The following is a 27625-nucleotide window of genomic DNA, read 5'->3' on the forward strand; positions in this document are numbered from 1 at the left end:
AGATCTTGGTCAAACTGGACTCTGGTTGCTCACCAACACATGCAGTTGTTATACCAGTTGCGGTATTCGAAACCATTTCCACGACTGTAAACACCACCGCAACAGTGACTGTGTTTTGTCCACAAAGTCAATCCAAGTTGTTCATATGCGACAACAGCACGTTGCACACACACGCAGACTGTCGATACGGAATGCCAAGCAACAATCAACTCATTCCGTAATCGTGCAATTGTTGACATAAATACCATTGCGGTCAATGCTGTATCGACTGGTGTCGAACCTTGAATGAATGCTGCAACTCGCATTTGTTTATTGCGTTTTGCATCGAATGCAATGTGCACACTCAATAAACTTTGTGGTATTCTGGTCACATTCTGTATCAATCTGCAACGGATTACCAACATCCATACAATCAACAACACGATCAGATTATTAGTAAATCAATCTATTGCTGTCAAACTTGTAGTCATGACACAACTCGGTACAAATCAGGTCAAGTTTGATCCAGAAACTCCAACAAAAAACATCAACCCGACCACTGAGCTGGCTGCTCGTTGATGATTTGCTGGTTATGTGGGTTTACTGTTGATGGGTAAGCGTGTAAACTGTCGTACACGCAATTTATACTGCGAGTTGATGGTCAAGTCTGACAATCTGTATTCGCAAACTTGTGTGCAAGCAGTGTTTTGTTGGATCTCAAACATCCTGCAACTCGCACAGTTGTTTGCACAGTTGTTCGTCTATCAATCCAACTGGATCTGCAACTCTGTCAAGCAAATCCGTAGTGCAACCTGCTGATGTTGATGTGACTACAATAAACACGAAACTCACCGAAATAACACTTGCTGATCTGACAGGTCAATGAGTGACACTCTAACCATTAATACCAAACAAACAACGTTTTGAATCAACAATCAACTGTCATGACAATGGGTAACATTCGTGGTCATTTGGCACCCATCTCAAACCATCACATCAAACACATTTCCAAAATCGATTGCTGGACAACTCAACTCGGTGCACGAGTCCGCATTACTGTATCAGAGTTGTTAAACATTGGTAATGTGAAATATCATAAATAACGAGATATTTCAGAGACTCGTACACGACGCATATATGTTTGAGGAGATGTCTATCGCAGCCATCACTTGTGCAATAACAAGAGACTTTCTCAGCTATGACGTCTAATTCACGGATACGCATAACCGTTATTTACATTCTTATAAAATGATCAATACTTTCTTTTATCAATAAACAACACAATTAACTCATTGGTTCATTCCTTCATTCTCATCTTTTACTTCTGATATTCCTCCAAAACTATACTACATTAATATGTTGTCATACGTCCAAAAGCAACAGTATTGTTGTGGTGTAATATTAGCAACTACACACAACTTGACATGAATGACAATGTTGATGTCGAGGCTGACAATGTATTACAATGTATTGGTCAACAGTGACTGCAATCAATGACAATATTGCAGTCGATCCAACCCATGTGTTGATTGGAACAATCATTATCCACTTGTCAGATTCAGCATGTAAATGAATGTCTTGTAACACATTTACCAATCCAACAATTGACTGATTAACAATAATTGAATATTAAAATGTTGAGTAAGACTCGAGTCATTATATGAATGACGTAATCAATTGTTGAGTTGAATTGACACTTGATTGAACAATACAAATAAACACATGACAAATGTTTAATTTGACAGTTTTAATTTCACACAAAAATGTTTAAACTATTCAAAGTGTGAATTTGTCTCACATTGTTCACGTGATATCGAGTTTTGAATGTGAGACAAATTCACGTTTTGATCTTTTTTTGTCATTTCATTGTTCCACTTTATTCTATTACTCTATTCTATATTCTATTTCATTCTACTCTATTCCATTTCTTTTTACCATATCTCTTTTACAAACTCTGATGGAGAACAAAGCATTCTTTGTTCAATATCTTACAAACCAACCTGTAAAGGTTGATACCCATATCAATAATGAAAGGACTGCTTTGCGGCCTTTTCCCCTTGATAATGTTGGTGACCCGGTTGGTGCTCGCAATGGGGTCCCAGGAATTATAGCTAGTCTCCACTCCATCCATCACATAATGGAGTGAGGTCTCCAACAAAAGCAAAAGCAAGAGGAGAGTTGGGAAGTGCTTGGAAAGCAGCAACCAGGTCAGCAACAGTAAACAGGGTTTGAACCCAGACAAAAGTATTGGTGTTGAGAATATGAGTTCTCAAACCAACTGGCTGATTGTCAAGGTACTGAACAAAGAATGCTTTGTTCTCCATCAGAGTTTGTAAAAGAAGAGATATGGTAAAAAGAAATGGAATAGAGTAGAATGAAATATAATATAGAATAGAGTAATAGAATGAAGTGAAACAATGAAATGACAAGAAAAGATCAAAACGTGAATTTGTCTCACATTCAAAACTCGATATCACGTGAACAATGTGAGACAAATTCACACTTTGAATAGTGTTTAAGCAATTTTGTGTGAAATTAAAACTGTCAAATTAAACATTTGTCATGTGTTTATTTGTATTGTTCAATCAAGTGTCAATTCAACTCAACAATTGATTACGTCATTCATATAATGACTCGAGTCTTACTCAACATTTTAATATTCAATTATTGTTAATCAGTCAATTGTTGGATTGGTAAATGTGTTACAAGACATTCATTTACATGCTGAATCTGACAAGTGGATAATGATTGTTCCAATCAACACATGGGTTGGATCGACTGCAATATTGTCATTGATTGCAGTCACTGTTGACCAATACATTGTAATACATTGACAGTCTCGATATCAACATTGTCATTCATGTCAAGTTGTGTGTAGTTGCTAATATTACACCACAGCAATACTATCAACTTTCGATTCCTGTGATACACCGTTTCAACCATGACTGGATCGAGGTTGATCACTTGTTAATACACGGGTCAGTTGTATAATCGTACAACTGTTGGTTAACCAATGTTTGACTGTCGATATTTGAATCATGAATATTGTCCAACATAATCGTCACTAACATTGTCGTTTGATTGCCTTGTTTTATGAATAATCATTGCAATGTCATTTGTTCAGTTGTTGTTGGTTTATTGAAACCATGTCACAATTCTTGATATATTGCACGTAATCTTGTAATTGTTGGTGTTGTCTGTAGTAATTCTGTCAATGTATACGAATGTCACTTGTTGCTAATTGGTAGTTGTTTATGATTGATACACGACCGATCAGGTTTGGTGACCATTCTATGCACATATATATTTGACATCATATCGGACTGTTATGTTGTTTGATCCAATAGTAGTATATGTCAGTCATACTATAATACTACATGTTTGTTGCAATATCCATACAACCTATATCCAAAACTGCACAAACACTGTCATTCAAGATTGATGAGTATGCAATCACAAATGAATCCAACGCATTTTTGCTGTATATAGTTGTATCAAATGTCGTGTCTGTTGACTTGACTGTTGGCTTGACTAGATCTGATATTACACGGGCTATTCAACAATTGTATTGAATTCCGGTTAGTATTGAGTCATTTGAGTCGTTCAAGTAGTCAAGTTGCTTGGTTTGCAATGTGTTGTGTCCAAGAATCACTTGCAATCAAACCATCACCAAACCACAAGTTAACAACACCAAATGATATATGACTGGTTATATTAACACATTGCAAACACTCGACGAATTAGCCATGAATCAGGTTCAATCATCAATTTCCAATATTGTCAAAGTGTGTATTCCTGGTTTGGTTGACGATGATCCGAGTATGCGGTATTCGTCACAGTTTGATTTGGTCCAAACAGGTTTTGTAATGGTTTCAACAATATCTGATGAATGACATGCTACAATCGCAGTATATTGATATTACCGCATGATACAACTGTTTGGCTGATCAACCGACTCGAATGCTGATGGATTATTATGTCAATCGACTGTTTTGACCTGATATCACCACACTTGACATGCCAACACATGCGACATATGATGGAGTGATGGAAATACTCGAAATACACACAATACAACTCTTGCAGCAGTGTATGAAACTATCAAGCATGACATGGTATGACATGCCATGAAGGGTGTGGATTAGACTTGATAACAATGTGTACGATTTGGACTTTTAAATTTGAAAATAGCAGCTCTGTTCCAACATCACATTGATTGTAAATGTCGATGTTGTTTAACCTTGTACAAATGACCATTTCACATGCAACTTTAGCCTGATATCGAGTATTTTCAAATGAATGCAAGCTTGCGACACTCGCTTGACTCGTTTGGCTCGGATTCTGGTTGATATTTACGATATCGATGCAAAGTTGCATTCCAGAATGAACGTGTATAATCTGATGTGGTCAATCGTTTGGTTTCATTGTTATCAGTCATTGACACCAGTGATTGTGTTGATTGCAAATAGTAGTCCAAGTAATCCTGAATAAACAAACACCTGATAGTCACTGATAAACTGATGGTATCCAATGTGTACATGACACATTGTATAGTCCCATTTAATTGCCAGCAATGTGTGATTGGATTACTCGAGTCATCAATCAGTTTTCAAAAACAATCAAGTCATGTCCAATAAACTGTCTGATGTGCAGGTGTTTTGGCATTGGTCCGTTGGTCCATTAGTACGATTGTTGGTTGGCAATTCAGACTTGTAAATGACAATTGATTCTTGATTGTTGCATTGGTGTCCATATGTGACTCATTGTATACGGAACAGGACTGACAAGTGTGTCTGAATTGATGACAGATGATACAGCCTATCCAACAAAAAGTAATACATTGATCGTGTCTGCATGGAAATAAGCTTCATAACTCCCACTTCTGAATGCATGAGAATCAACATTCAAACAACAGATACGTCCAATGACTCTTGCAAATGCATTGATAGAGTGTTGAATAATTCGAGTGTTTACAAATCAGCATCACTGGAAATAGTTACTGTTATTCAGACAGTCAGTTGTCCAGACATTACAGTTGCAAACAATCAAACTCACACTTGCTTGTTTTTTGGAAACTTGATCATTCATTCGTCCAAATGTCTGAAACCAACAAAAAATACAACATCATTTGATATACAATGCTTTATCGGTGAATACAATAAGGTATATGTTTTTATTTGAAAATTGAAATGGCAATATCATGACGTGAAATTGATTAGGATTACATACTAGGATAAGGAATTTTTACAGCGTATTGGTCGATACTTGTTGGTGATTTTTTGGTGAAAGAATGGTAATGCAGTGGAGGAAGTAGCCAATACAACTTTTCGGCACCATCTCCAAGCATCTTTAAATCTTCTTCGGTACTTTTTTTGATATCATGTTTGTTACTAACAGTCGCTTGAAATGCACCGATTCCAGGAATCCAAGCATCGATTGCTGCATAGTTTTTAGTTTTTGGCACATATAGCTGATTTGGAACCTGATTCGGTAAAACCTTGCCAGCAACTTGTTTTTTCGACAAAGGAATAAAAAGAAGCGTTTCTTCGGGCTTGGTTTTCTTGTTTCCATGCACCAACTGATGACTGTCAAAAACACCTCCTTTCTCCAGCATTTCAACAGCATACGGTTCAAAAATATGCCCACACAATGCAGCAGCAAGAGGGTTTTCTTCGCACAAAACTAGGAGACTCGTCATTTTTCGCATGACGTCCATTCCTTTGATTTCGATAATGATATCCAAGGCTGTTCGAGACGCAAAGGCAACAGATGATTCTGTAAATGGGTCAACAGATGTCATGTGAATCAAAGAATGGGAAGCTTTGGAGTTTTCTGTAATAGTCGAGTTGAAGCTAATCTCTTTGATGCAATCATCAAGCTTGCATTGCCTACATACATTTTGAAGTAATTCTACTGGATCACTACTTGTATCTTCCAAGACACGTCGAGGGATTCCACCAAGGACTTTGAAACGATGGCGCCAGTCAATATCAATGGCAAAATCGGGTGCAATGGCTTCCAATTCTGGTTTAGTCCATATCGGCATGTAAAAGATCTGAAGGGGAAGGGATTTTTTAAAGTCGTTGGTTAGTTCTCGTTTTGGTGAGGTCGACACCACAAATGAACACCTTTCATAGGGAAGTGCATTTAGATTCGCCGAGTTCTTGCCTTTGGCGTCAAACAAACACCACAAGTCAGATGCCCAAAATGCGTGGTCAACAACTGATGGTAGACTAGTTAACTCAAACACACCGCCTTGACCATCGTAATAGATTTTGTCTGGATGATAAATAAACAACACTCGTTTTCCTTGCTTGATCAACTTCCACAATAAGTAGATGAGAAATAAAGACTTGCCAATGCCAGGAGTTCCTGTGATGATTGTTTTGTTGATGCCGGGCTTGATGTTTGATGCAATGGATTTATAACTGTCCCGAATAAAGAGTCGTTTTAACGTAGACGAGAAAATCTCTTGTTCAAACAAAAGCCATGTATCCTGTTCAACAGCGTTGCATATGTTGTTGTAAAAAGGGATCTGACAGGGCAAGAACAAATCAAGTTGCATTGGATCTGAAGCAATAGCGGTAGCGTTGATGAGTGAAGTGGTTCTTGCGTCAATACCACTCTTGGATTTAATGATGAATGGATGGCCGTAAGAACCAATATGATTTTGAATGGAGGTTAATAGAGTATTCCTGGGAATGGCTGGACCATTCACCATATAATGGAGAGTGAGCTCGTCAACAGGGATATTGTCAAGGAGGGGAGTGGTGGCAGTCTTGTAAGCTGCAATTAGTTTCGAAACACTATCAATTGGGGTTCTTCTCTCTAGTTCTCCATCAAAGTGAGTTTCGATTTCCACTGACTGATTGTCAAGATATTTGATATAGAATATTTTGTTTTCCATTGCAATTGTGAAAGAAAAGATACAAAAAAAGTGACTTGAATTCAAAATTTAATATTGTGAAGAATGAAACAAATTCACACTTTGAATATTTAAACAATTTTGTGTTTATTTGTATTGTTCAATTGAGTGTCAATTCAACTCAATCGATTACATTATAATAGTATATCAATCAACGAGACCAATTTTGTTGGTTGATATTCACTGATACTCACTGATAGCTTAATGAAAATGTGTCAAACCATGACTTTTATGACAACACTGTACAAACTGTACGAGTTTAAAAGATTATTGGTGAATGTTGTCCAATTTGATTGTTGACTGCAATTATTTTGGTTGGTTCGAGTTTCATTCTTTTGTCAAAAAACATCAAATGAATATTGAAACAACAAACACAGCAACAACACAACTGTTGAATGAATACTACCAAATCAGCACTCAAGCCATACCAACACAGAGAGTCAAGTCTGAATGGCAGGATGACAACAAACGAGGTTTGTTTTTGGGAATCATCCAAAAGGGAGAAACCTCACACATCACTCGACTGCACAACCTGCTGACTGCCAACCAATTTGCAGAGCAGCAGGAATTCTCAACCAAGATCCAGTTGGCAGACTCAGAACATCCTCGTACATTCATTGATGACATGTTTGAGTATTACATACTGCCATTCCACAAAGACTACAACGATTCATCCAGCTGTCACTCCAGTTTCATCAAACCCAACATCAAGAACCAACTCTGCTGATGATCTGGACTATGTTGCAAAAGTGAGTGAGCTACAGCACAAGGACTTGAACAAGGCGGTTGAGAAGAGATACAGTCTGCTTGTTTTGCTGGAATAAGCTGTCCTTGCAAGGAGCACACATCATATCCCAAAAGAACATTGGAATGGCATACAACGAACCATCCATATTGCTACGATCTGGTTTGACGCAGAAACATCAAATACAAAACGGACTGTTGTTGTGTATCAATTGCCATGACCAGTTTGGTAAACTAAAGCAATATGTGGATGTAGTGGATGACAAACTGGTGATCAAAGTGATCAATGAGACGAATGATCTGACAAGTGACAAGCACAAGAAGTGGATTGAGACAATTGAAGATTTGAAAGTTATCCGCAGAACAAGGCAAAAGAGATGGACTGACAATCGACAAACAGTCGAATCCAACAGTGAAATGACATTGTATTTCATTCACAACAATCTCACTCGACTACCAAACAGGAACGCACTAGAGTTACACAAGACAACATGTCTCATTTGGTGTATTGCTGGTGGTGCGGAGTTTGATGATGAATATTGTCCATATGATGATGATGGCTGTACTCCTGTAGATTACCAGAGTAAGAATATCGAGAAATGGATGGAATCGAGTGCTACCTTGATCATTGAAATACTCGATAAAATTGTGTATTCATTACAAGAGACTGGTTTCTGTTACAGCAATAGTTGTCATTGTAGTGAGTGTGAATACCAACAGTTGATGTTGACACTTTTGAATTCAAGCAATAATGAAAGCAACTCAAATGTCTCTTTCCATTGCAGTGAGACAGTTTGTCAACCAACAATGTCTCATCAATTGATGACACATTCAGATTCCAGTGATGATGATATTGCTACCAATGATCGTGGAACTGATAGTGCAGTCTTTTTACACTGTGGTGAGACAACTCGGTATCATGTCAATCATGTCCATCGTTGTGGAAATCACTTGTTAATCTACTCTGAATGAACAACTTTCTTTCAATCTGTGTATCGACTGTATCGATTGTATCGTCCAACATCAAACATTATGTCAATCAATAATAGTCAAAATACAATATTATATTTTCTGTACGATTATTATAAATCACAATCCATGAAATCCATGTAAGCTACCAACTCCATCAAAACACTCACTTGCTCCATTTGCCATGAAGTTGTTACAACACTTTTGATTCAATGTCAGGATGCCAATCACTTTGTATATCCTGTATATCTTGAACCCAATGGAACTGTCCGATTTGTAGGACTGTCCAAGTTTTACACAACATGATGCTGGAAAGAACCATCAAATCACAAATGATTAATTGTGAGCATCATAATTGTAAAATATCAGTATTTCTGTATACAAAACACAACCATGACAAGAATTGCAGATCCAGAACAACAGGATGTGACTATTGTACACAACTTGCATCAAAACCTTGTTTGAAGACTTGTTTCAAAACTGGATGTAATGTATTCTGGGTCGACGGAAATGGATATTCAAAATCGTTGACCAATTGCATGAAAACAGGAATCACAATCAGAATTGAAATTGGACACATTAAAGTCATTTGTCATCATATCCCATGGCCAGATACCAGTATTCAAAATAGGAAATAGTCAATGGTTATTGAAAATAATCAATATTTGCCAAAATCCCAGCAATACAATCATGATAACTTACTGGCTACCTCAAATCAGCAAATCGTTTGAAAATAATAACACAATAACTATCAAACATACTTTGAATGTAATTGATGATTCACCAACAATACCACTGGATGCGGTAGATTTGGAATATCAGATACAACAAGTCAAGTGTCAATATGGCAAACGATGAACTGGATGTGTTTTTCCAGCATTTGCTTGACCCAATAAATGGTGCTGGGTTCCATCAAGATTACGGATTCATAGTATGATATATTCAACATATTTGGCGTCTACATCGGCACTCATTACCATTTGATACAATTTCTGCTGTAATGTGTGCTGTTTTCCCATCACTTTACCAAGAACATCTGAATCGCTAAATACATGATGAGCCATTCGGTCTACATTGATCTGAGCGTCCGTTACAGTGTGATGATGGCTTTTGATCAAAGTACTAAGCCAGAATGTAAAATATACATACAATACAATGTCTCGTAGTAACTCTTGTTCAGTAACTCATTGACTCAATGATAAAGCGACTTGTATTGATTTTGAATGATACTTTTCATCAAGGAATTGAATGTTTGATTTCAAGAGTTTGTTGGGATCCACTTTGATTGGGTTGTCCGACTTGAGCATATATCGAGGTATGATTTCATGAGTAATAGGTTCAATATCATTGCACAAATAGTGGGTTGCTACTTTCACAAGATGGTTGGTTAGATTTCGTTCAACAACATGATACTTTTGACCGTTTTTAGGTTTGATCAAGACCGAGTTCACGATCAAAGTTTGTAGATACTTGAATCTTAAGGATGTGCTTGTGATGTGTAATGTCATTGAAGTGGTTTTGAATAAACCCAAGAAAATCCATTTTGGAATGGTATCAACAAACAATTGGATTGGATTTACTTTCTATTATTGTTTAAACTCGTTGAAAATGTTGGAAACCTGTTACAAAGTAATTCTGATTTGAACAAAAATAGTGGTTCGATTGGCTCACACAGAGTCCATTACGAGATGCTCGGATTGAGTCTTGTCGTTGATTTATTGTTGCCATTAGGAAAACCCCAATAACAATATCATGAAAATGATTGGATCAACGGTGAATATTGATGTTAAACTCGTCAAAGTCAAACTGCGGTTTACAAAACGTATCCAAGGATTCAGGAGTCGAGTTGAAGCAACAAAGGCGTACAAGCAACTGATTCAACTACAAATAGAGCATTGGAACCAAGTAGGCAAGTTAAAGCGACAGTTTAATAGACATATCAACAAACATCCTTTCCACCCAAAATACAAAACAATACAATGCAAGGCACATGTTCACCAATGTGGAAGAGTTGATGCAAAATATACCGGAAAAATCACCAATCAAAACATTGGATATTGGCTTGATATTCAATTTGGGTATATGCTGCAAAATGTAGATACTGAAAAGACAATTCAATTTAATATTTCAGATAATACATTATTGTTTAATGGTAACAATCAATCCATGATTAATATGGATATTGACATTATTTTGGATCTGATTGACGGAAATGATATTATTGAATGCCTGAAACGTCATAATTCAAAGTATATTGTTGGAAGTATCTATGAGTATGCTATTCTTGCAAGTAACACTGGTTGTTATCAGGTCATTAATGTATATGGAACAAACTGTCAATGTATCAATCAACAATCCAGTAACTGTTGATGTAATACCCAACACAATATACAATCAATAATATGGTTGTTGATCCATTCACAATACTCGATAAATGCCAATACATCAAAAAGTTTAAATTTATTCAAAATCGAATCCATCATCACATCATCAACTCTAATTCGGTTCTTCAAATTTCAAACCCTGCCTTTTCATAAACCTTTTCAATTCTTGTCTGATACTGTATACTCTTGCTCCTGCCTTTTTATACTCTTGTTTCAATCGCTCTTCAACCTCTGGATTGTGCCTTGGTTCAGATATTTCTTTGCCCATTGCTATTCTTAACTGCTGACTGAATTTGAGGTCTGCATATTCACGATATTCTTTGCGTTTTTTCTTTTGTACTATTTTAGACTCGACAAGTCTTTGTTTTATATCATCAAAAATTTCCTGATCTTTTTGGCTTAATACAGTCACTTGATCTGGGACAGTATTGGCAGACTCGTCTTGGTCGGAAATGGTTAAATCAATTACATCAATTGGTTGTTTTCGACTTCGTTTGGGGGCACTTGGACCGGGTTCGTCAATCGAGTGTTGCTGGTCTTGGTCGGATGTGGTTAAATCAATCACACCAATTATGCGTTTTCGGCCTTGTTTGAGAATATTTGGACCAGCTACAATCACAGTTGGTCGTTGACCTTGAGTGGAAGTATTTGAATTGGGTTGACCCATTGGCTGCCGTCGACTTTGGTTAGGAAGGCTCAAATCCATTGGCTTTTGCCAGTCGTTGGAAGTGCCTGGATCGGGTTCATCAGTCGAACCAGATGCTTGACTGGAAGTGCTTGATGCTTTGGGTGAACCATCGTTATCAGCCGGTATCAATATTGCATTAGCGGTTGCTGCTACAGTCAGTACAAATAAAATATCAACCAATTTCATCAGATTAGTCAATGTATTTAAACGATTAATACAAAAATAGTCTCGATTATAAAGTTGAGCATAATCGATTGTATTTATATTCTTGTATAGCAAACCAACCCTTTTAGATTAACCAATTATACAGGGCTACTTGATTGCTTGTAGTGGGCCAATATCAAACTAGATAGTATGTTACTCCCTATCCACAATATCATATTGATCAATTTGATGGTCATGCCGATTGGATGATGCTTTTACGACCCTTTGATCAGGTATATTGAAAAGCACACCCTTCAGGAGTGTCGTTTAACCGCAAACGCTTTGTTTTACAACCGTATTCATGTAAAATGGTTCACTCCAATATTCATCCAACAATGTCTGTATTCTGAATTGCAATATACAATGATTACTACACATTGACTGTATTGTGTGTTCAATATACAACGATCATCATATGACACACAATCAGACTATAATGTTGAATCTACACTTTGTGCACTCTTAGTAATCATACATTGTACGATCACCAAGTTTGAACCCACATTCATGTATTGTGGTTGACTGTCAATATTGTCAATACAACTCTGCACATTTGTTGTGTTTATCACCATCCAACTCAATCTCACCATTTCAATCAATCTTGGTCAATGTTGATGATTTACACGCTAATTCATTATCCAATCTTGTCTGACATTATTATTGGCTTTAATCACATTTGGTTTGTACAACTGCCATGAGTTGTACTACCATTATCATCGTGTATCTGAACACCAAACATTCCAATACATCAATAATACCACAGTGTAAACAGTAATACAGTTGATCAGTATTGTGGCAAGACTTTTCATTCAAGTTTGTATTTGGAAATACTCGATACTGAGCAAATGATCGATTATGTTGTACAAACGGGTTATTAGCAGTGAATGGGTAATCAACCAGACTGTCTATAATGTAATCAGACTAAATACATACAATACTGTCAATCTATGCAACAAACATATATCAACCAAAATAACAGGCATTTCTAAAACCAACCCGTGATAAAGGACGGATTGGGTTGTCATATATATGGTTGCATATCTACCAAACAGATACAGGCCGTACCATTATGCATGATATTATCCTGTTGTAGTTCAGTTATATCCGCAACATTGTGTCTAATACACATCCAACCCTCAACGCGCCAGAATAAAATTGAAACCACTTGCCAATAGATTTATGGCGCTGTACTAGCGTATACGCTTGGTCTGATGGTGACTAGTTGTATGCCAAACATGAGAGCATCTAGCAATCAACCCTAGATGTTGTGCACATTTGGTGAATACAAGTACAGTTGGATGTCACGGATAGCAACGATCGACATGACAGTGGACACTATTGGACATGTACACTTCAATGTGACTGTCAGCAACCATCACCATCAGTGTGTATCATGTGTTTAAAAAGTACTCGCATGCATTGGATTCAACACCACGTTTGTGATCGGATTTGATTTGTATTGTGTTGGTGGTGTTGTATTGCATATACCAGTAGATTGTGTGCTGATTTGAATGGCATGATCATCCATTGTGGTTCATGTACACGATGACAATCTGATCTGTTGACACGGCCAGTTTGTTGAACGACCTGCCAGTCTACAATTCAATTATAGTACAACGTCACTCATTCAGTATATCAACGACAGATTGCCAAGTTTGATGTTGATCATGTTGTGACACAATCAGCAGTGTTTGATGTATACAGTCTACACTAACCTAAAATGACCATGCGGTCATACCAACGGAAAAGTCATGGTTTTGAAATACTGCAACAACAGGCTGTTGGATGCTGTTGTTTGAATGATCAAATACATGACCAATTGAACAATCAGTCAAACATTTGGTATACAGTGACAGTATGTGTTGTAGTAATGGATTGTAAATGTGATGATAACTATCCATAATCAGGGTGACAATCTGACACTACCTGATCACTGGATGCATGACCGCAATTGGAGAGATCAACACAGCATACTACTGAGGTTGATTATACACCAACAGCGATGCTTGTATATTGATTCACCCTACAGTGTGATTCTGGGTTTGTTAACCCTACAGGGTGTATTTGTGTCTTCTAAATATACATTTGAAAGTTGCCGACTGTCACCCTTGAAGCTGCCGTCATTATAAAACAGCAGTTATGTATCAGATTCAAACCATTTTCATCACACTACTCTATACAATGCTGATTACTATAGAATGCGTTATACTTGCGTTGCAGGCGGTTGCTGCAATTCGACTTGCATTACACTCACCTTTTGAAAGTGCCAGTCCATCAAACAATAGGCTGTCAAAACGATCACCCGTTGAATTGGGTGGTGATATCACAAAATGCTACACAATGAGATCCAATGTTAATGGAGTCAATGTATGTATCATGTCATGCATTGTAGTTTGATATCAATTTGCACCACGTTGAATCAATCTCACACTTGTTTAAAATAGTTGAATTTGCAAGTCAACTCAGCAGCTCCTGGTATAATTGCACCACTTCCTAGTTCAAGCAACTATGCAGGTTTGGCTCCAGAAAGTACTCCAAGTGGAGAACCTGTTGCTATAAATTACAAAGGCGAAGAGTATAGAGGATTTAGTTCCACAGCCGTTGTGACGATTCCGGGTACTAGGATAACTGGCATCAATTTACCAGTAATCTTGGTTGAAAAACAATCACCAGATCTAGTTGGTATCAATCCAAAGTTTGATGGAGTATTTGGGTTTGGCTATCTTTCGTTGTCAAGCCATTACACATCAGTCACCGCGATGGATGCTTTGTACAGTTATGGTGTCATTCCTAATAACGAGATTAGTATTCAACTATGCTCATATGATATGCTGCAAGATAGTTTCATCAATATAGGAAACACGGACGTAACTGCAAAATGTGGAACGGATGGAAAAAGTGTTGCATGGGTAAACTCACCAATAGCCGATCAATTTACTGTCGACATCAAGAGTATACTAATCAATGGCAAAAACGTAAATCTACCTGCTGAATTTCAGCAAGTTGTGGAGAATGGACGTACTTTGTATTCAGTCATGGAAACATGCCTTACATATATGTTTTCCCTGAAATAGTCGTGACAATGCTGATTGATGCTATCCTTGATAGTGGTGCAATCACTGTCAAGAATACTATGCTCAGTAACGATTACCTTGACAAAAGAAGGATTAAAAAAAGATTAAAAGAAAATCGGTTAATGTCCGAATCCACTTATAATATCAATTGGGACAAGATGCCGACAATTTCAATTACAATGCATGCTGAAACTCCTGTAACTTATGACAATAGCAACTCTGTTGTAACGATTGAATTGGGTCCTAGAGACTATATGCAGAGAATTGACTCTAAATATGGTAAATATTTGACAATTGTATGCAATATGTGTCGCTTGATTAACCTAGCTGACATACATGTTGTATTATAGTGGTGTTTGCTGTAAAAGTTGGTCCAAATTACAAAGCAACTCTTGGTATATCATTTATGACCCGACTTGGGTTGGTATTTGATCGAAAGCATGCACGCATTGGGTTTGGTCCTGGATGTGGATGCAAAGTCGTGACTGATGGATATCCTATTATTTCAAACAGTGATCAAGTGCTCTGGTCACCATCACAGTAAGTTGTTTGATATTGATGTGTGCATGTGTTGATTGATATTGATCATGAATTTGATGCATACTGTTAGATTGCCTGAACAACCAAGTGGTTCAAGTTCAGATGGCACATCTACTCTTAGGAGATCATTGTCGCGACTTGGTAGTACTCTCCGTGATAGTATTCGTCGTGGTAGTAGGCGGTCAAAGCCTAATTACGAGAAATTTGAGGACTAAACAGATATATCAATAAAACTGGTTATTTGTTGCATGGATGGTGACCATGATTATGTTATAGTTGATATGATGTACGTCAGGACTCTTGGTGTTAACAATTAACTACAACTGATCAAGTAGTTGTGCCTGAAAACACTCACCACGCTGTCAACAGTCACAAACAGACTCTCAATAAACTCGATTGAATACAATTCATTAGTGACAAGCTGCTACTATATGCATATTTAATGTGGTGTGTTCATGTTTGATTGTGTGATATGTTCAAGCCGTGCATGTATTGGATCAGTCCAGTGTGTATTGTAGTTGTTTGGTACACGATGATCACGCATACTATTGTATTGGTAATACATGGCATGGATTAAATACATATCATGATCGCATAGCTCGATCACGATCCAATTGACACAAACAGTCGAGTCGTGTAGTTTGGGTTCAGCTTGACACATTTGTATTGTCAATCTCGGACAAAATGTCAAAAGTGAATCAAGATCAACTGAAACAACCAACAGACTGGATCTAGTATGTGTAGTTGAACTAGGCTGCATATACTGACCACAGTAAACAACTCGAGTGTCATTTTACTGGATCCAAGCAAGTTGTCATTCAACAAGTAGGGTCTTGCATTGTATTGTGTTTATGTTGTAGGGCACGATTGGATGTTGAATGGCCATTTCAACCAATTGGTGTCGTTGGTATCAACGCCAAAGTGTAAACTGATGTTCATGTCCATGATTTCATGTAATGTTGGTTGAACTGCAGACTATACATTCGAGTATGATTAATTGTGTAATTCTGTAAAAACAACTGGTAAATCAGGCTGTTAATTACAGGATCAAGTAGGACGATAGAATGCCAGTCATTCAAGTATTGTTTGATCAAAGTATCTCATCGACTAAACAACCAGCTTGCACAATGCATGCAGATTGACCTGTTATCGACCGTTTGCAGTGATATTGACAATCAAAATGTATGTTTACAATGATACAATATTGGACAGTGTGTCGAGTCATGTTGATTTGGCCGTATACTTGACATTGAACAATATCATAGTATTGACTTGATTGACGATTGAAATCATGCAATGGTTGGTGATTGTATCAGTTGACATGTATTGGATAGGTGATGGTACATAACATTGATCGTTGTATAGTTGACTGCCGTGGTTCAAATGATCAAACATCATTGTCCAAGTTTGAACGACACTGTGATGTTTGACAACCTTAGTGTCCAACAATGTCCAATGGTGTCCAGTAGTTGTAGCTCGTGGACGTATGTTGACATATTTGCGCTGTTCATAGTTTGAAAGTCATAGTAAGTAAAAAATGACAATTACTTTATTGGTTCATTCCTTCATTGTTATCTTTAAACTTTTGTGAATTACTTTTTAACAATGTGCAACATTAATATGTCGTTATACGTCCACGAGAAACAAGAACTGCATCTCAAGTCTCACTGTTGAGAGTTCCTAAACACTCTAGTTCTTGCATAAAGTGAGGTGATAGTCATTGTCACAAATAAGCTATACGAAAGGTGTAGCTTATTTGTTATACCATACACAATGCAAGTTAACACAATACATATCTCTACCGTCTAAACCTTATTACAAAGGTCATACATTACCAATGTCTAACATACCCAACATGGAATTGTTTGATAGGCAGTATTGTAGTAGATCTGCTCGAGTGGGTTCAATGTTGTTTAGACATTGTGTTTTTAGATCATCAATCGACACACACAGCGCACCAACAAGACCATCACATTCCGTTACAAGAACATGTTTCAAGGTCTCATTGTTCATGTTGTTTGGCAACCCAATAACGAGTAAATCCAGAAATTCATGGAATTCATGGAATTCACAGAGTTTGGCTGGAATAAGTAGAAAATCACTTTTCAAGACCTGAAAGACTACCGAGTTCAACAGGACTTGAAATTCCTCCAACAAAAAGATGGTTTGATGCAATGATAAATCGCATGCTTAATGGCAACCAACTCAGCGATGCTTTGATTAAAAGTCTCCATAAACTTGTGTCTTGTAATTACTGTTGAGCATCATCAAGAAACAACAGTTTTACTTTTTCCAATTCTATCCGTTGTTGTTTGGAACAATCAATGCATTCCCAACAAAAGTGTCGTGCAATCTTGTCCAAGAAACAAATCCAAATGACATTTGTTTGAGACTATGTTGATACATATTAATGAATATAGGTTTTGCAGAATCAGATGAACAAGTCAATATGACAAACCGATACTCAAACCAAGTATGTGAGTTTGTCAAGTTGAACAGGTCTTTTGAGATGATTTGTAGAAACATTGATACCATTGATCTGGATAGTTTTCTTGAAAGGATTGTATGAACCAGTGATTGTTGGGTTTGAGCCAACATCATTCTTGGATTTGATGATGAGTGGACTGGATCCAACAGTCCCGTTTGTTCCAAGTGCAGCAAGCGAGTCCCATGCGTTGTGATTGATCTCGACTTGATCCACCAGAGTGGATATTCAGTTAGTGTATCGACCAAAAGTGATCCTGTTTTGTAATCTGCGACCAAGCCAACAGGTTCTATTGCTGAACAACAGCCTGTTGTTGACTTGGTCGCAACCACCATCATTGAGACAACTAAAAGGCTTGTTGGTATTCCAGTCGACCATCAACTTCTTACTTTCCACTTTGTTGTTGATGGAGTGGAAATAACTTGCAATTCATGGTATTGTCTTGCTGTTCTTGGACTATATTGAACCACTGGAACTGATCCACTCATCAAATCCAACACATTATGCTTGGTCAAACTCTGTATCATCAACACTAGACACTGTAATGGACATGAACTCACTTTACAAACCACTCTTGTGAACCTTGTCCAGTCGATACACTTGTATGATGAACACAACTGTTGTGTGTCCAACATTCAATCAAAACCATTCATCTGGATCAAACCATCATGAACATCGACATCAAAGACATTGACACAATCCCTAATGTTTTGTATTCAAAAGTCTATTCTGGCAACATACAAATCAGCATCGAAATGCCAGTCGACAGACTGACAACTACACAATATTGTCATGATCGGTGTCAGTGGATGTGAACAACAACCTGCTATGGTTTGTGTCAACATTGTGTATTTGACTGTTTTATCGACCTGATTTCAGTGCGATGATTGACAAGTTGGCACAGTTGGCACCTACCAAAAAGACGGACAAGAATCAATCAGTCTTTGAATACCAATCTGAAAGACTGATCCAGTGTTTGATTTCTGCTCGTATTTTTGTTCTGAAAACACTCCGTGAAACAAATCCCGATCTCAAGCCTTTTACATGACTATGCATTCAAACAAGTATACAAACTGGTGTACTCTTTTGTAAAATATTCAAACATCTATCTAAGCTTCCTTGGTCTGCGTTTGGTAAAGTCTATCAAGAGTTGAAATCATGGTTCCTAAAAGATGGTCGTGTTATATTTGACGAATCGCAGCATATGCCAAGTCTTTTAAAGTCGGACTATCGTTCAACAACAATCCATCAACACTGCTGGACAATTTGATTTTCCTCTGTCGTTGTTTTCGTTTTTGACCAGGACTATTATCCAAGATGGCTTCAACAATATATGGTGCGGAACACAAATGCGAATCTGCATTATGGACTTGACATACTCTGCTGCTGGACTCAAACCAGATAATATATTGATATTCACCGACTTCAACTACTTGAAATCATCCGATATTTTCAAACTACTATTGATGTGTCAAAGAATATTGACCTTCAAGAAATCTCACAGTCTCTTCAAGGTCGTCCAAGACTTTTTGTTTCATTTTTACACAAACTGATTGACTCGACTGACATCAATGATTGTTATTGCGGCTATATACAGGAAATGACGTCAAAATCTGGCATGTATTTGCCTCATTCATCATTTTACTGTTTCTGGGAGGATCGAATTGACTAGAGTATCAAACCCATTGAAAATGCCGACTATTGTGCTGCTGAAACTAGATTGGTATTGGAGATACTTGTCCATCCACTTATTGATCCAAAACTCAGATCTGATTGTTTCCCTTGTGTATTTTGTTAAACAGTCATACACACTACTTGTTTGAACGTATTAGTTTGCAGCAACTATTGCAACTATTACAACTGCTACCCATATTATTGTTATCAAGTTTCGAGATCAACTCGTTTTACATTTCCATTTCCTGACACCCTACAACACCAATAATGAATTCACTGTGGTCCCGTCTCAACATCTTATCTGCTCTTTCTCCAAAACAGTCTTGCCGTAGTGTGCAAAACACTATTCCCCAACCAACCAATGCTTGTGAAAATGCACCACACCTTGCCGAAGCAAGCATGAATCCAGAAAGGTATGCAGTACAGCATTTGTATTATAGTTGTGCATCTAAATATTGTATTTTGGTTACACAGCACATTGCTAACATGGCTGTTTACTTGCATGTTGTATTATTTACGATTTGATGATTGCATTTACGGTATTTTGGGATGGACTCGAAACGTTGCCGAATTTAATTTTGTTGATTCGACTCCGACTACGCGACTTTGATGGTAATGATTTTGACTGTTTTTGATGCTATCTAATGTCATCGAACGTCATTCGATGTGTATCAATTGTGATTTGTGTTGGTTGGTATGATGTACTGGTTGATTATTATTTGGGATTGAATTGGTTGATGCCTAATTTGATTTATGGGACAATGGGTTGAATGCTACTTTAAACTTTTACTGTTGTTTGTGCATAATTTTGTAATGTTGTGATTGACTAGTTCAAATCAGGAAAACATATATACTGATATGTATACATCCAGTCCAGTCAGTCCAATCAGTACAGTCAGTCCAATCAATGATCCAAGAATCCCTGTTTCACCAAGTAAGTGTGTGATTTTGTATCAATTTCTCACGAGTTTTGGATGTGAATGCATGTGAATGCATGTATTGTGGATTGTTTAGGCTGTAGTGTGTTGATGGTAACTATACTGATTATATTGACTGATGGATTGTTTTAAAACATTTACATTATAGTCTCGTCCCTGATTGAGGCAGCTAGGATACTGCAGTCTGGAAAGCAATGCGACTCTACAGTATCAACCATATATACTGCAGAGTCCATTGCACCAGATTCAGCAGTGACTGGTCATTCATCAGGACCCGTTGAGCATTATACCGATGCTCAAGCATCTATGCTGTCATACAGCTATGCTAAACGGGTTTTGGCGTGTGACAAACCGCCTTTTGAAACTCGGTATAAAGTAAGTTGGTTGTATTAGTATAAATCTTGGGTTTAGCTTTGAAATTGCACAAGCTGTGCTGGATTGATACAATTGTATAGTTATGGTTGACTAATGTTTTATTTATTGGTATGTGTCAACTATTTATATTTGACAGGCTGACCAGATGCAGTACACAAGCAGTAAGCTTCCCGGTGAGGTTGATAGATCAAAAGTGTGGCAGCCCATGTCATGACTGAGTGATTGTATCAGTCTCTGTGAGTATGTGCGCGAGTTACAAATTTCTGGTTCAACAATCGTTGATAACAAAACATCCATTACAGTCAAAAATAAGACCCAATCACGGTACTCAACCAGATCCTGTTCAGTGTTTGCAGTCTCTGCAGTGGTGACTGGACCAAACTCATGATTGCTGAAAACATGGCAAGATCACCGTATCAATCAACCAGTACCGTTTACTCGACCACCCAATGCATCCGTGACAAATGTGAGGTGTTTTCGATTGATCCAGACAGTGCATCTGCGTCTGATGCAACTCGACTGATATATATAGTTGGATCTGTGTGCATGCGATTGATCAACAGCGATTTGTCAGTGTACACGCAGACCAACAATTTATGTGGTATCAGTCCAATCCAAACTACTGGCAGGGCAACTCGAGGTAATATGAACTCGATTGGAAACGTTGACTTTTTCATATCGATGGACGAAATGCGACAAACAGTCAAATACCTCACCATGCAAGCTGTATTCCTGAAAACTGATATGGCCGCTGTCACTAGCGCATTTGGTCAGTTGCAGAGTCAAACCAATGACATTGTTGCCATGATGACCAAACACGACAATGTCATTCGATCATTACTGGGACAGATCTTGGTCAAACTGGACTCTGGTTGCTCACCAACACATGCAGTTGTTATACCAGTTGCGGTATTCGAAACCATTTCCACGACTGTAAACACCACCGCAACTGTGACTGTGTTTTGTCCACAAAGTCAATCCAAGTTGTTCATATGCGACAACAGCACGTTGCACACACACGCAGACTGTCGATACGGAATGTCAAGCAACAATCGACTTATTCCGTAGTCGTGCAATTGTTGACATAAATGCCATTGCGGTCAATGCTGTATCGACTGGTGTCGAACCTTGAATGAATGCTGCAACTCGCATTTGTTTATTGCGTTTTGCATCGAATGCAATGTGCACACTCAATAAACTTTGTGGTATTCTGGTCACATTCTGTATCAATCTGCAACGGATTACCAACATCCATACAATCAACAACACGATCAGATTATTAGTAAATCAATCTATTGCTGTCAAACTTGTAGTCATGACACAACTCGGTACAAATCAGGTCAAGTTTGATCCAGAAACTCCAACAAAAACCATCAACCCGACCACTGAACTGGCTGTTTGTTGACGGTTTGCTGGTTATGTGGGTTTATTGTTGATGGGTAAGCGTGTAAACTGTCGTACACGCAATTTATACTGCGAGTTGATGGTCAAGTCTGACAATCTGTATTCGCAAACTTGTGTGCAAGCAGTGTTTTGTTGGATCTCAAACATCCTGCAACTCGCACAGTTGTTTGCACAGTTGCTCGTCTATCAATCCACCTGGATCTGCAACTCTGTCAAGCAAATCCGTAGTGCAACCTGCTGATGTTGATGTGACTACAATAAACACGAAACTCACCAAAATAATACTTGCTGATCTGACAGGTCAATGAGTGACACTCTAACCATTAATACCAACCAAACAGCGTTTTGAATCAACAATCAACTGTCATGACAATGGGTAACATTCGTGGTCATTTGGCACCCATCTCAAACCATCACATCAAACACATTTCCAAAATCGATTGCTGGACAACTCAACTCGGTGCACGAGTCCGCATTACTGTATCAGAGTTGTTAAACATTGGTAATGTGAAATATCATAAATAACGAGATATTTCAGAGACTCGTACACGACGCATATATGTTTGAGGAGATGTCTATCGCAGCCATCACTTGTGCAATAACAAGAGACTTTCTCAGCTATGACGTCTAATTCACGGATACGCATAACCGTTATCCACATTCTTATAAAATGATCAATACTTTCTTTTATCAATAAACAACACAATTAACTCATTGGTTCATTCCTTCATTCTCATCTTTTACTTCTGATATTCCTCCAAAACTATACTACATTAATATGTTGTCATACGTCCAAAAGCAACAGTATTGTTGTGGTGTAATATTAGCAACTACACACAACTTGACATGAATGACAATGTTGATGTCGAGGCTGACAATGTATTACAATGTATTGGTCAACAGTGACTGCAATCAATGACAATATTGCAGTCGATCCAATCCATGTGTTGATTGGAACAATCATTATCCACTTGTCAGATTCAGCATGTAAATGAATGTTTTGTAACATATTTACTAATCCAACAATTGACTGATTAACAATAATTGAATATTAAAATGTTGAGTAAGACTCGAGTCATTATATGAATGACGTAATCAATTGTTGAGTTGAATTGACACTCGATTGAACAATACAAATAATCACATGACAAATGTTTAATTTGACAGTTTTAATTTCACACAAAAATGTTTAAACTATTCAAAGTGTGAATTTGTCTCACATTGTTCACGTGATATCGAGTTTTGAATGTGAGACAAATTCACGTTTTGATCTTTTCTTGTCATTTCATTGTTTCACTTCATTCTATTCTATATTCTATTCCTTTCCTTCATAAACTCCAAAATGACCAGGCTTTATATTCAATACCTTGAAAACACTCCGGTATCATTATTTACTCAAAAGTTGCCTGTCCCTGAAGGAGAAGAGCCTAATATTTCTGACCTGGTTGCTGCTTTCCAAGCACTTCCCAACTCTCCTCTTGCTTTTGCTTTTGTTGGAGACCTCACTCCATTATGTGATGGATGGAGTGGAAATGACTTACAACTCCTGGGAACCCATTACTGTTCTCAAAACAAACGGAACTGTTGGTTCTAACCCACTCATTATCAAGTCAAAGAGTGATGTGGAGAGTGGTGTGAATGTTGTAAAGTTTTCCAATCCAAACCAAATTCCCATGACTGCCACTGGTCTCTTGGAATGGCTTTCTGGGTCGAATAATAGTTCTACAGTTGATTTGCCTGATAAACAAATTCTATCTCAGCAGCAAACCAATCCCAATCAAAAAGTTGTATTTCCGCTGGCTGGTCGAGAGAAATCGCTCCAACACATTGCATCATGCTTTATGGCCACCCATCGACACCGCAGCAATATTGATCGGAATTCAAGACATATTCCTGTTTGTACTGGTATACCGGGATTGGGAAAAACTCGACTTATGACAGAGTGCTCTACCACAGTTTTAGACATGACAAAGATCCAAGGCAAACGACTTTCGGCAATTGTTTCTTTTGGAAATGACGGGAGTGCCTATGGCGAGATTGACAAACTCCTTGGAATCAAATGTTCATTTGCCTGGAGATTGCTCCATTCGCTTTTCAAGGCGCAATACAAGCTCGATGTTTGGATGCGTGAAAAGTCACCAAAGAACAGAAGCGAGCTCACAATGACATTAGTTTTATCGACCATTGAACTTTATTGGAGTCGGGAAACTCAAGACGACATACTTTTATTTGTCGGAGTCGACGAGTATCAAAAACTCTGTCAAGATGAACTGAGTTCTCTGCTGGATATCTTGTGTGATTCTTCTCATTGTTCTACAACGTCAAAGCTTACATTTTTCTGTATGCTGGCGGGAACTGACCTGAACATGACTCGTATTGCTCGATCATCACACCCTAATACTAAGAGAACGCCGATCCGGTTTCTAACTCACATGGAATCAATGGAAGCTATTGGTCCTTTTATTTCGGATACACATTGTGGATTCGTGGTCAGTGAAGCCTTTGCTCGAAATGTCTTTTATCTAGGCGGAGTGCCAAGACTACTGACTGAGTTTGCAGAAGAAGTTGTATCCATGAAACTGGCTGATCTAACCGAACACAATTTTCAGGAGGCAAGAATGACTGCGCTTTCAAATTTGCAATATCCTCAATTGTCACTCGCTGATATTTTGAAGCTACTGGCGACTTCTTTTACAAACACGCCTGTTGCAAATATACTAAACTGTCCGTTTTCTGAATCATCGCTATCTTCTGCAAGAGACCTTACTTGGAGTCAAATGGTTTCAAACGGGATGTGTCAGCTTCAAAATAATGGTCGAGTGATTATACCGTTCCATATTGTTACTCAGGCTTTGGAGAGGTCATTGAATGAAAGGGTCAGTCTAAACCAATTTGAAGCGGCACTCCTATCATCGTTGAATGGTTTGTCGCTTGACGTTGAATATCCATTTTCCAACATGACTCGTTGGTCATCATGGGAGTATTTTGGTGCTAGTTTCTACTGTATCAGAATCAACTCGTTTCTTGTATTGGGAATATCGATACTTTCTTTGTCTGATATACTGCATGGATCGCAGTTTAACCCAGGTATTTTCAATACTCAAGTTCACATCAGAATCGCCAAAGTTTTTCGATCAAACGAGCAATATGGACCTGATATGCCACGAATAATCACTCGGAAAGACAACAGCTATTATTCCGTTGACTGGGTTGACAGCGAGACATTGCAAATTGTAATCAATGGTGAGGATGGACCAGGAGTGGATATATACTTTATTCTGAAATGCGCAGAACAAGACTCTGGCTATATCATAGTTTTGGATCAACGAAAACGACTTGGTTCTAATATTACAAACTCGGATCTGACCACTTTCCGATCAAAATTACCGAACCCGCCAGCATTTTTAAACGGGCTCAAATTGGACTCTGTTTTTGGTCTGATGAGCGTATATTCACAGATTAACATTAGCCCTGTTCCAGATTCAACGTATTTTGTTTCTGCATCAAATTCTCCAGGTTTTCATGGTTCACTCTATGATCATCCAGGTTGTTCTGTGGCCATTGATGCTAATTCTGCATTGAAAACATCGATTAAACAGATATTCTGCGGTACCAATCATGAGCAAACGAATTTGGCAAACAAGGTCATTGAACAGCGCTACAACAAACGCATTGCAAACTATGATGAGCTTGAATCATTGGTGTCAGAATGGGGTGGAAAGTTGAACGAGTCGGCTCGTGCAAGAATCAAGTTTTAAAAACCTGGCTAGTATTTACATTTTACTATTTATCAGCCATAAATGTAGAAGGTGTAAAACATGAGTTCAAGTATTGATTTTATCGAATTCAGCAAGTTATTGATTGCAATAAATGAACGCTGACTAGATGTTGGCATGCACTACACAAAATTCAACCAAATCATTGCAACTTTCAAGTACCATTTATTCAGTTTCAGTTTTAATGGCATTGATTCATTTTTACAATCTTGGACAAAATATAGCAGTGATTATGGGTGAATCTCATCAATTGTGTTCATTCGAGTCAGAGCATGAATCTGGCACGGTAAGCAACCAATCATTTCAGGTCATCCACTATTGTACGCCAAGTCTTTTGTCCAGGATTGCACATCTCGAATAAACAGTGTGTGACAACTATGGACACATTTAGCAGTAATTGACGGTCAAGAAACTGATATCAATGTTCCATGTATACTACCAAAGTGTGTAGTTTAATTGTGGTTGTTTGATTGGTACATATTTGTACATATTTGTATGACTGAATGATATGGCTGCAGTTATTTAATCATTTCAGTACAGGAATGAAACCTTGAATGTATATTGTAAATCCAAACTTTATATTACAAATATTGTTTAAATTGACTCTTGGAATTGTCAGTCCAATAACATGCCATTAAACGATCATTCGTTGAGTTGAGTGGTGATATTGGCTGTATTGGTTGGATAAACACTGTCGATTCTTGAATCAACACAACAACCATCATATAACACACAATCAGACTATAATGTTGAATCTACATTTTGTGTACTCTTAGTAATCATACATTGTACGATCACCAAATTTGAACCCACATTCATGTATTGTGTTTGACTGTCAATATTGTCAATACAACTCTGCACACATTTGTTGTGTTCATCACCATCCAACCCAATCTCACCATTTCAATCAATCTTGGTCAATGTTGATGATTTACACGCTAATTCATTATCCAATCTTGTCTGACATTATTATTGGCTTTAATCACATTTGGTCTGTACAACTGCCATGAGTTGTACTACCATTATCATTGTGTATCTGAACACCAAACATTCCAATACATCAATAATACCACAGTGTAAACAGTAATACAGTTGATCAGTCTTGTGGCAAGACTTTTCATTCAAGTTTGTATTTGAAAATACTCGATGGTTTAATCACAACACATTGTAATGCGATTGTCATTGATCTCATCTCATTCCAGTCCAGTCCATCTGATTTATGATGATGTTTAGTAATCCATTACCATGTGTTGTAGTAAACTAACTTGTTTATTGAACCAAATCTACAACGATCACATTCAGAATATTAATTTACAGTATTTCTAAATGCATGTTTGATAACAATCCAATTTTGTTACAAAAAACTGATCAAAACAATACTAAAATGGAACAACTCGTTTGTGTGTTTTACAACAATCCAAACATAAACAATTCTTGGCAATTGTTGAACATTCGCATGAATGAAA

At 37.7% G+C, this 27625-nt stretch overlaps 9 protein-coding genes across 9 annotated transcripts; 6 read left to right on the forward strand and 3 right to left on the reverse strand.

Annotated features, from left to right (window-relative positions):
- Positions 1 to 588: 588 nt before the first annotated feature.
- On the forward strand, positions 589 to 798 carry BATDEDRAFT_30121 (uncharacterized protein; the record flags this gene model as incomplete). Its single annotated transcript, XM_006679445.1, has 1 exon — positions 589 to 798. The coding sequence occupies one exon, from the start codon at positions 589 to 591 to the stop codon at positions 796 to 798; it is 210 nt and encodes a 69-aa protein (XP_006679508.1).
- A 1292-nt stretch (positions 799 to 2090) lies between these two features.
- BATDEDRAFT_89316 (uncharacterized protein) lies at positions 2091 to 2303 on the reverse strand (the record flags this gene model as incomplete). Its single annotated transcript, XM_006679649.1, has 1 exon — positions 2091 to 2303. One exon carries the CDS (start codon positions 2301 to 2303, stop codon positions 2091 to 2093), a length of 213 nt encoding a protein of 70 aa, XP_006679712.1.
- A 2897-nt stretch (positions 2304 to 5200) lies between these two features.
- Positions 5201 to 6886, reverse strand: BATDEDRAFT_25352 (uncharacterized protein; the record flags this gene model as incomplete). Its single annotated transcript, XM_006679367.1, has 1 exon — positions 5201 to 6886. The coding sequence occupies one exon, from the start codon at positions 6884 to 6886 to the stop codon at positions 5201 to 5203; it is 1686 nt and encodes a 561-aa protein (XP_006679430.1).
- A 370-nt stretch (positions 6887 to 7256) lies between these two features.
- Positions 7257 to 9255, forward strand: BATDEDRAFT_25353 (uncharacterized protein; the record flags this gene model as incomplete). The annotated part of the gene is made up of 5 exons (XM_006679368.1): positions 7257 to 7377; positions 7583 to 7653; positions 7874 to 8231; positions 8484 to 8549; positions 9167 to 9255. The coding sequence occupies 5 exons, from the start codon at positions 7257 to 7259 to the stop codon at positions 9253 to 9255; spliced, it is 705 nt and encodes a 234-aa protein (XP_006679431.1).
- Positions 9256 to 10369: 1114 nt separating this feature from the next.
- On the forward strand, positions 10370 to 12986 carry BATDEDRAFT_25354 (uncharacterized protein; the record flags this gene model as incomplete). The annotated part of the gene is made up of 3 exons (XM_006679369.1): positions 10370 to 10936; positions 12043 to 12126; positions 12873 to 12986. The coding sequence occupies 3 exons, from the start codon at positions 10370 to 10372 to the stop codon at positions 12984 to 12986; spliced, it is 765 nt and encodes a 254-aa protein (XP_006679432.1).
- A 627-nt stretch (positions 12987 to 13613) lies between these two features.
- BATDEDRAFT_25355 (uncharacterized protein) lies at positions 13614 to 15722 on the forward strand (the record flags this gene model as incomplete). Its single annotated transcript, XM_006679370.1, has 7 exons — positions 13614 to 13748; positions 13801 to 13933; positions 14091 to 14260; positions 14338 to 14911; positions 14968 to 15246; positions 15318 to 15507; positions 15578 to 15722. The coding sequence occupies 7 exons, from the start codon at positions 13614 to 13616 to the stop codon at positions 15720 to 15722; spliced, it is 1626 nt and encodes a 541-aa protein (XP_006679433.1).
- A 2354-nt stretch (positions 15723 to 18076) lies between these two features.
- BATDEDRAFT_31828 (uncharacterized protein) lies at positions 18077 to 18895 on the reverse strand (the record flags this gene model as incomplete). The annotated part of the gene is made up of 1 exon (XM_006679452.1): positions 18077 to 18895. A coding segment is annotated over exon 1 (171 nt), but the record flags the coding sequence as incomplete, so codon positions are not given.
- Positions 18896 to 19933: 1038 nt separating this feature from the next.
- On the forward strand, positions 19934 to 22047 carry BATDEDRAFT_25356 (uncharacterized protein; the record flags this gene model as incomplete). Its single annotated transcript, XM_006679371.1, has 5 exons — positions 19934 to 20079; positions 20497 to 20600; positions 20753 to 20979; positions 21116 to 21140; positions 21512 to 22047. The coding sequence occupies 5 exons, from the start codon at positions 19934 to 19936 to the stop codon at positions 22045 to 22047; spliced, it is 1038 nt and encodes a 345-aa protein (XP_006679434.1).
- A 1223-nt stretch (positions 22048 to 23270) lies between these two features.
- BATDEDRAFT_35207 (uncharacterized protein) lies at positions 23271 to 26724 on the forward strand (the record flags this gene model as incomplete). The annotated part of the gene is made up of 2 exons (XM_006679475.1): positions 23271 to 23370; positions 23911 to 26724. 2 exons carry the CDS (start codon positions 23271 to 23273, stop codon positions 26139 to 26141), a joined length of 2331 nt encoding a protein of 776 aa, XP_006679538.1. The 3' UTR covers positions 26142 to 26724.
- Between the last annotated feature and the right edge of the window lie 901 nt (positions 26725 to 27625).

Source organism: Batrachochytrium dendrobatidis, assembly GCF_000203795.2.
Source record: "Batrachochytrium dendrobatidis JAM81 unplaced genomic scaffold BATDEscaffold_7, whole genome shotgun sequence".
Classification (NCBI taxonomy): Eukaryota; Fungi; Chytridiomycota; class Chytridiomycetes; order Rhizophydiales; genus Batrachochytrium; species Batrachochytrium dendrobatidis.